General features: G+C 42.5%; 1 protein-coding gene across 1 annotated transcript; it reads right to left on the reverse strand.

Moving 5' to 3' along the window:
* Nucleotides 1-539: 539 nt before the first annotated feature.
* LOC142560553 (uncharacterized) lies at nt 540-7705 on the reverse strand. Its single transcript, XM_075672755.1, has 4 exons — nt 7187-7705; nt 6157-6225; nt 5025-5105; nt 540-2699 (listed from the first exon to the last, which is right to left on the reverse strand). Exons 1-4 carry the CDS (start codon nt 7233-7235, stop codon nt 2587-2589), a joined length of 312 nt encoding a protein of 103 aa, XP_075528870.1. The 5' UTR covers nt 7236-7705; the 3' UTR covers nt 540-2586.
* Between the last annotated feature and the right edge of the window lie 2220 nt (nt 7706-9925).

The raw sequence follows: 9925 nt of genomic DNA on the forward strand, positions 1-9925 counted from the left end.
GTTCTCGAACAAGTTATGTCCAAACTACTACACACATTGCACGAGGTCCTTGAAGTTACTGTGTCGGGGCCTCGAAAGTCCTTGAAAACCATTGAATTTTTTTCTTCAATATTGCTACGAACCCAGTAGAACAACTGTCATGGAGTAAAAACCTTGGCTGAACAGGGGCTTATATGCAGAGCACAGGAAGACTAGAAATGCAGTAGTAGGCATGGAGGGCCCTGAAAAAAATGTGCCACATCCGCTCGTCTGCCTTATGTTTCTGCACCGACTGTCGCATTTTTAATAGAAGTGCACTTTCTGTTCTACTCCAATAAACGCAACATTACAAACTCCAGTGTGGGGCAGTCCTTCAGCCAGTGCAGAACTTTTTCTGTACATCCGAGTCAGCTCTGTCATTTTTCCAGCATTGTAGTACAAGATTTGTTAAACTGGTTTAGCAGAATATGAGCAGTATACTCTTAAATTAGCTGTTTATTTGTATGCACAAGTTCAGGTCCTCAGTTTGGTTGCATGACAAATTGCCATACCTCAATAGATACAAGAAACAATTTTATTACAGTTCAATAAAATCCAAACAGTAATAATCACAACAATATAATGACATACATTTCTTTTGGTACGTATACAGCCCATGTCTTGGCAGTGTATAAATTCAACTATACACTGCAAGTACTGTGTCCTGACCACTATTATTCACATGTGTAAAACCATCACAGAAATTCAACAAATATCACAGTAATTAGTGACATACACTTTGTAACTGCTTTACATGAGCATAATGTATACAAATGGTCCCTGTGTACCTACACATGACTAGTGCCACCCGAGTACTATTACTCACAGGTGTAAAACCAACAAAGCAGTTCTTTAAAAAATATCACAGCGCTTAGTGACGTACATGCTGTAACTCCCTTGTAGAAACTTAATACAAACACGTGAGGACACAGAAAGCTAGCAGTGGGCATACATGGGAATACCACCGCCTCAATACTAATTCACAAGTGTAAAACCAACCAAGCAGTTCTTTAAAGAATATCACAATGCAAAGTGACATACATTTTCTAACTAGCTTATATAAGCTTTACACAAACATGAGAACATACACAAAGCTAGCGGTGCACCCGCATAGAAGTGCGGCCATCTGAACACGATTATTTGCAAGTGTAAGCTCAACAGAACAGTTAGTTATAGTGACGCACATTTTGTAACTGCCTTATACAAGCTTAGTGCAAGCACAAGAATGCAGAAAAATATAAATTAAAAACTTGCTCTATGCATACACAAACAGATCAACACAAATGGTAAAAACCGCTTTGAAGACAAATGTGACTGTGGCAAAGCGCAGTGCTGTGCCGGTTGAAATTGCCACCCACAAAAGTATTGAGCAATGCTTAAACCACAGGCAATAAAGTGCTGAAAGACTGCGTCTCTAACGTAACTATTTTAATTCAAATTTCTTGAATATAGGGCTCGCTTGCAGATAAGGCATCTGATCCAACTGACCTGATTTTACACCTGCTACATGCATACAATGCACTCAGATATAACTGGTAATAATAATTATAAAAGGCATTTAAAAACTTGATAGTATGATGAAGATGCATGACTAGAAAAGTTCTGTCCCCCTCGTACTTGTTAAAAAGGTGCAAGTACGATATGTTCTTTTTTTCCTCAATTTTTGCATTAATGGACAGCCGGGAACCTCGAACCGACACAAAAAAAAAAAAAGATACTGCTATGTTAATAGTGTTATGAATAATTTTTTGTGAAAGCTTTTTTACAGACAAGTTGCAGTCTCGTTTCTGGAGGTTGAGCTGTATCTTGCAAAATAACTTGAAAAGTGGTCACATGGGATCATGACACTATATCATAATGTTAGTTTCAGTTGACTCTCTTGCCCTACAAGTCGCTGCTCACTGTGGCCAGTGATGCAACAGCAGTGTCTGTGTGATTTTCATCACACTTCTGTCCTATGCCATTCTTACCAGAGTTGGCGGCACATAGATACCCAAATTTCGATAGTGTTGCTTTCTCAGGTGGTTGCTTTTGATTTGCTCAATATCAGTTGGCACTTCAGCTCCCATCAAACTTCTTTTTTACCTCTTCAACAACAACATCAACAACAATCTTATGACACCTGTGTTGTCCTTCTAGTTGCCTACAAAGACCAGTCAATCTAGCAACAACACTGACAGTCTCTACTATCTTGTAATGGGGGAGAGGTGTGTCCCACCATGTGTTCCACATTGTTGTCACTATGTGGGCTGGCTGGGGAGGCAACAACTGTAATATGTTTGCATTTGCATATATTAAAGTGATGCTTGTACTGTGTTATAACACCTAACTTAGTCTTGTACTTGCTCCACAATAACACTGGCTCACAGTCGTGGTGAAAAGCTTTTGTATGTTGAGCAAATGAGTTGTATCCACTACAAGAAAAGTCAGTGATAGCACACATGTTGCTCTACCAGGCCTGGTGTGGTTCCTTCTGACACTGCTGCTGATGCTGACGCGCTGCTGCTTGCCTCGTACACTGTTGCAGCTGCAGTAGACATGGCAGTCTCTGTATCTATTGCTGCCGTGTCATCTGTCATGGTAACTTCCAAGTGGTATCGGGCTCACTTCTGCAACAGAGATGTTGTTTGCCCCTTGAGGGCTCTCATGATCAGGGCCAATAATTTCGTAGGCATTGTCTCCTGCATCGAAGAACCAATAAGAACAGCATGAATTAATAAACATAGCTCTAAAAAGTACGGACATCAAGACTTAACCACAAGCTTTGCACATAAGTGACCGGGCTTAATGAATAATACTTGCAGGAGGAGTTACACAATTGTTTGTGTATATTACAGTAAAGCCTCATCAGAAGATATTCAAGAGGCACGGGAAACATGTCTCTCGAAACCAAAAATTTTGAGACACTGAGGAGCCAGACTAGATCACTTTATTATGCATCATCACTAAAGTATGTTTTGATATATCTGAAGGAATAAATGCTCAGGGTGGCTTAAAGGGCCCCTAAACCACTTCTCGACATTTTTTGAACATTTCAAGTAAACACGCGTATCGAAATCAGAATGCCGTCACGATCGACGAAGCCAAATGCCAGAGTGCGTAGCACTGCCGGAGCACCACAATATGAAGAAAATGACCCCGTGCGCCTCTCTGGACCTATCCTGCACCCCCCAGTTTGTCCTGACGTCACCAGGCTGTCTCTGATGATGTCACCAGTTTCCGGTGCTGTCGAGTGGTCGAACGAAAGTGTACGACTGCCGGCAAGGCCTGCAAGCAAATACACACACTCCTTCCTCGTCGCGTTGCGCGCGATGCTACTGTGGGCAGCCAATGGGGGCAAAGAACAGAAACGCCAACAGAAGGGTCTCCCTATGAGGCTCTTCAACACGAGTCACCATACAGTTCCGTTGTATTAGCGCCACCCCTCGCAGGACGACGGGCCAGCGCGGCAGCAACAGAGCTCGTTGGTGTTGGCCTGTCCCGTAACATTTGGAGGTGTACTAGGCAAGGAAAAGACGATACTGTCCATATGGCGTGTACCAGATGAAAGAGTAAAATGAGTGGGGACTACTTTTCGATAATCAAACACACGTAGCTCCACTATTACTGCACCGTTTCGAAAAATTCTCGTGGCTACCTGTTCATTGCCTTATTGTGTAGAACTGCAACACCGCAACTAAATTTCAACCTCGGTGGTTTAGGGGCCCTTTAAAGAAGACATTCACAGCTTTTTAGTGACTGTAGATTGTGTTAGCTTCCTTCCCAACTTCTGGAATTTAAACGCTTCACTTTGCAAGCCTTGTTGCTCGCAGTACCTTTGAGGTGCTCTTAGACGCTCGTCAGCTTCAACTGCCGACACTTTCTGCCCTGCACTGTCCTCGTTGCCCTCCTTTTCTGGTTCATGCTAAAAGAGACATGCGCGATTGACTTGTGTAAGGATTGCATGATCTTTACGCCCTTCGGAGCACACAAGGTGCACAAAGTGAATGTGTCTGGGTTGTGTCCCTTTGAAGTAGTGAATACTTAAAAAGTCATCCTTAGTAACAAAGGTGTCTCTTGTATACAGTATTGTTAACGTGGCAAACATTGGAAAACCAACCAAACCATTTTCAGATGTCTCTTACAACCAAGTGCATCTTGTAATGAGATTCTTCTGTACTGAATATTTTTCAACTATGGATCATCTGCATGTACATATAGTTACAAAGACATGTTGTGTGGAATGGCGAATCGGGAAACAGTTCGTACTCTTACTTTTTGTCCCTAACATAAGCAGCTGATAACAATATGATAAAAAAGCAGGCAATGAGGGTAGAATGGAACATAATCCTTCAGCTCTAAACAGTTTTTTGGGCCCACATCATTCCCCCATATGACATAAGGAAACAACATGATTGCAGTAATGGCTGCATGTGATCTGAGTTGATTGAAACAAACTATACGTAAGGTTGTCCTGTATGTAATTTTATCAGAGTGCTTTTTAGATGTCCTGCTGGTGATCCTGGCTGCGCGATGCTTCTCATGCTTTTTGGCACGATTCCTTTTTTTCCACTCCACTTTTTTTTTTCAGATTATCTCCCCTTTCCCTTCCCCCTTGTGTAAAATAGCACACTTGAAGTATCAAATCTGTTGAACTAACGTGTGTATCAAACCTGTTAACATGTGTGCTTCTCTGTGGTCTGTGTTGTATTTTTGCGCTGCACAATTCAATTCAAGATTAAAGATGGAACGTCCCTGCCTTTAGTTTAATTGTGTGTGTGTGTTTGTGTGTGTGTGTATATATGTCTCTCTCATGTTTTGAAATATATGTACATTCAGGAGTGCCTGCATGCCCTTCTCTCCTGCTCCAGTGACGAAAAGGAGAGCCTGTTTATGTACCATAGTAAAAAATTCAAAGGCTTTCGCTGTGCCAATTACATCCCTTATCATATGGATCTGTCACAATACAGAGTAGCAGTGGTCCATAATACTAGCCCATCCCAACATAATTATAAATTAACACATACCGACATGCTGCGAAACAGCTGTTGCAAAGCCGCTGGTGAAGGCAATTTCCGCAGCACTGCAGTGGTACAGCCGAGTTCCACCTGTATAGTGACAAATCCATATGCGTGTTAGCAACTCAGTAGTTGCTGATGGTTTCATAAGCTTTACACTACACAATAAAGTAATCTAGACAACTTTGTTGGAACAAATGCACATAATTAGGACACCACTTAAACACTAACACGATTAATTGCCCCCAATCTCTCACTCGCTAAGGGATAATACTACTGAAACATCGGTGGAGAGCTCAGATTAACACAGCCCATAAAGGACAAGCATTCTTTGAGGAAAACAGCTATAACAGCGGTTAGTTTTCTTGATCATTTTATGTGGTAGCTTTGATTTAAATGTCATGCAGTACTATAAAATACGAAGTGCCGCATTTCTACCAGCAGAAGGCGTCGTCAGGCTCATGGTACAACAGATTTTTGCACCGTTTGTCAGTGAGCCGACACATACAAAGATAACCGAATTCACACATACACATACAGTGTCAAGTACACTTCTCCTTCTGAAAACGCAGCCACCAGTTCCAATGTTGCTGAAAGGAAAGGTTATATAAAATGCGAGACTGCATGGAACTGCCACTTATGACTGTAAATGTATGGTCTGCTGATTGCAGAGGTAGTCACATGCTATTTCTAGTCTCTTTTAGAAACATTACTAAATAAATTAAAATCTATTCATAAGTCACGAATTTCATGCATCCACAGTTTGGCTAAATAACCTGTGAGAAAAAGACATGTTTACCTGGAATAGCAACCTTTTTTCCTGCTGCAAAACTTTCCTTCGAATTAATGAAATAACTTTACAGCGTCATAATGCGTTTCTCGCAACTACTTGCCGGCAGTGGCGAGTTAGTGTTTATATCTGACTCATTGGGCGACAATACTGCCAAACACAAATGCTTCACAAACACGAGAACACGTCCCTCGCAGAGAATAGCAACCATATATGCCTCTGTGAGACATGATCGCACCTTTGTGGTCAAAATGTACATTAGAACAACATCACCATCTCATTAAAAAAAAATCCTCCGTACAAGGCAGCCGCCAACTGCATAATGTGAAATTGCAACTGATGTCGACTTACTGGTGGCCTGTGTTTGAGTCACTTTTGGCAGTTGACTGGGTGCTGAGAAATGCACATCCTGGGTTGTCCCTACAAAACATACAGGGTTATGTCAAATGTTGAAAATATATATATGCCGGCATTTCATCAGTCGCAAAACAAACGAGTAAACTAATAAAGAACTGTAATGTAAACAGAGTACACATCATAAGATAGGCTGTCAAGTGTTAATGCATTACGCAAAAAACCTAATGCATAGGAAAGACTATATGTATACACACGAAGCTGACACAATTTAATTCGCTCTAGGTTTTTCCGTGCAGTATATTCAAATTATTATGTCTCGTGGTTAGAGCAAAATTAGTGTAAATTACGAACTAAATTATCTACCCTGGAAACTTTTCTTCAATATGCACCTGTGCGCGCTTCGAACGAGTAGCGTTGTAAAATTTACGTACATGGCATTTAACATAGTTGCTGAACACGGATTTCCTTTGCCCTGTGTCGTGTACAGTGAGCTACATATATCTGCCCCCCCCCTTTTTGTACTAGCCATACTGCGTGCCACTGCACCTATACGCACGTCAATAAACCTCACGACACAGAAATAAAAAAAAGCACCAATCACCCATGCCTGCATGTTGTAGTGGGCCTAACCTAACCAAGCATGGGCTGTTGCTTTTTATAGTAAACACAGGCATCGTGCTCATTGCAAGTATGTATCATGTCGCTAAGCAAATATGCAATTTCATTGTATCACTATTTTTTTATCACATGGATATATTTGTTGAGAGGCAAGACAAAAAGCAGTCACTTCTCAGAACTAATCAGCTTTCTTAAAACAAATTTTTAACTTTTCAATGACACTTGCTGCTATGTGTTTGTCTCCAGAGAGCATACTTGATTTGACTTTCCAATCAGAGACATTACATAAATATACCATGTTAAGATGACTGCCTGGAGCACGTGAGAATTTTCATCTTCGTGTAACATACTGTATCTTGATTTTGTTGATATTTGGTCAAATGGTACACCCGATATACCCACATACTAGTTTTCTTGTCCAAATAACATGCCAATGTATTTTGATTTTTTGGCATTGGCTCCTCTGCACTACGTGAAGTCGCGCTGCACTGGCTCTTTCACATCCTCGTGTCCTTGCAGCTGCCTTCTTGCGCTATATAAAGCGGGTGCCTGAAAAATATCGTATGCAAAAGTCAACACAAGGGCATGGTGCAAAACAACATCAAGACAGTCAAGGCCATGGCAATAAAAAGTCTTAGCTCTTAGTCTTCCTAGTGAAATGCATGCAAAACATCCAAATGACTGCAACAGTCAACTGCTAAACTAACTTCAATTTTTAGATTTAAGCAAAAAAACAAATAAACCACAGTTCATCCTTGTTTTTCATGAATGTTCGAATACTCCTGCTAATGAATAGAATATTGGTCATTTTCAGACGTCATAGGTCTGTCATGAGTCTGGTGTATCGCAAACACCACTTGTGACACATCCTAAGCAAGTGCCCAGTGTGCCCCCCCTCCCCCACACCATCCCTGGTTGTGCCACTGCTGAAGCCATAATTTGAGGATCATAGCTGCAAACATGATGCTCAGTAGGGATGAAAATATTGTCTTTCAGCTCAATGGATATATGGATGTGCCTATAAAAAAGGGCAACAAGGCTTGTTATGGCAAGCTTACCCACATTTCAATACTAACAAGTTCACTGCGGCCTGCATCTAAGCTTACTAAAAGGCATGAACTTATTTTCATGCATGAGGTGCGCAGTGGAGTTCATTTTTGACAGACCCGACTACTGCTGCAGTTTGAAATCTAGCATTTTAGATTCTTGTAGGCATGTAAAAGTTGCAGTTAAACCGCAGTTATTAGTTTATTACACCAACCTATTGTTCTGTGTACGACAGACTGGTAACACGGAATTAAAGCAACATTTTATTTTGATATTTTATTTCTCTACTAAAAATATTCAAGCGATAAACACATCTTGATCTGCCATGCTATAGCAAAATGCACACATTACGCTTGTAACCCCCAGAGGAAGGCTGATTTAGCTGTTCATATGACATAACTCTGACACGCCAACTCATATTAGCAAATGCACAGGCATGTCCAAAACAATAAGCGTATGCAAAGCGCCCCTGCAATTGTAATTCCACACAGCAGCCGTTATATTCGATGCCGATGCGTAACTAGCTGCTTGACAATTCACCGAGTTCGTAGACATAAGCATCCTTTCAGTTTCGCACCGTGCACGAAAACCGCAACAGGAGACAAAACCAGACCTATAATCACACCATTTCAACATGAGCAAAAACAGTTCAGTCTTAGGGATAAACACTGTGAGAGCGATTTAGTGCGCGACGGCGACGAGCGACGGCTTCGAGCGACAAAACGGGCCGTCGCTTGAACAGATGGCTCGGTTCTGGAAATCTAGAAATCGTCGCTCGTCGCCCAGAAGTGCTATGAGTGACTAGCCAATAGCGCGAAGCCGGAACTGGATGTACTGTACATACATCGCTCAAATACTACCGATTGTCGCGCGGAACGAGCAAATGATTCAATTTTTATACGTGCAAGGATAAGAACGTACTGCAAGACCTTCGGAAATATTTTATGCTACTTTTTATAGTAAAATACATCAACGTAAATTACTAAAGCACGCGTCACGCGTGACTGCAGCCCTCATGCCGGCAACACCGGGGAGGAGTCGCTCAAAATCGTCGCTCGCACGGAGTACGACTTGTAGGCGACGAGCGAACGCGACAGCCATCTCCGTCGCGTCGCTTGTAGCTGCCGCGCGCAAGATCGCTTATATGGGGTTTATACTTTTTTCAGCATAAAACATGGATTCCTCATGCGTTTTCAGTAAGTTCAAGATAACGCGCCCAACTGACCTCTTGCAGCATGCAGCTGAATGCCTGCGGCAAAGTTTCTAACTAGCACTGGTGCTGCACGTAACTTCAGTGGTCGCAGATTCCCCCTGCGCGAGACACCGTCAAGCGCGCGGTTTATTTATAAAAAAAAAGCATGCTGCCAACAAAATGACGCCTTCTGTTATGTGATTCCTTAGTTCAACAGCGTTCCGTACACAGTAGACTGCCAAACTGAATAAATTCAAACACACAAAACGCACGCTAATCACGCTCCGCATAGGCTCGGAATCACGGGCTGGTGAACCAACCATTTTAAGCGTCCTCTCGCCTGGCGTCTTATTGAACATACCATAGTTCTGGCAGCGTTTGCGATTTTTAAAGCTCTTACGGACAACGGCAAAGTGATCAAATCACATGCAGTTATCGCGACGACTGGCTTTTTAGATTGACATCGAGAGACAGCGCCTACGCCTAGTCCTTTGTCAATCGCGTCGGCTAAGCGCAGCGACGACTTCCTGGCGATAGCATGACATATACGGAGAATGTGCACCTAAGTTAGAATTCACTTACCGTGGAGGATTTGTTGTTATATCCAAGGCATGACGAACGACTGTCGTGTTTTCGTGGCGACGCGAGATGGCTGAAACACGATCTCCCTCGGCTGGCCTTTGCTCGCTGGACGGTTCACCTTTCTCCGGTGCTGTGTTGTTCCGCGATCTTGAGCGCGCGCGCGCGCGCGGTGGAGCCACTCCGAGTGAAAAAGTAGAGCGCTCGCTACGCGTTCCTTTGAACTGCGGCGGCCTGTTCTCTTAGAAGCAAAACGATGTGTTCTTTGCTCAGCGTGCATGAATGATACATTGCCATGTTCGGGGCCAGCCACCTACAGTTGAAGCA

The sequence above is a fragment of the Dermacentor variabilis genome, chromosome 10 (assembly GCF_050947875.1).
Source record: "Dermacentor variabilis isolate Ectoservices chromosome 10, ASM5094787v1, whole genome shotgun sequence".
NCBI classification, from domain to species: Eukaryota; Metazoa; Arthropoda; class Arachnida; order Ixodida; family Ixodidae; genus Dermacentor; species Dermacentor variabilis.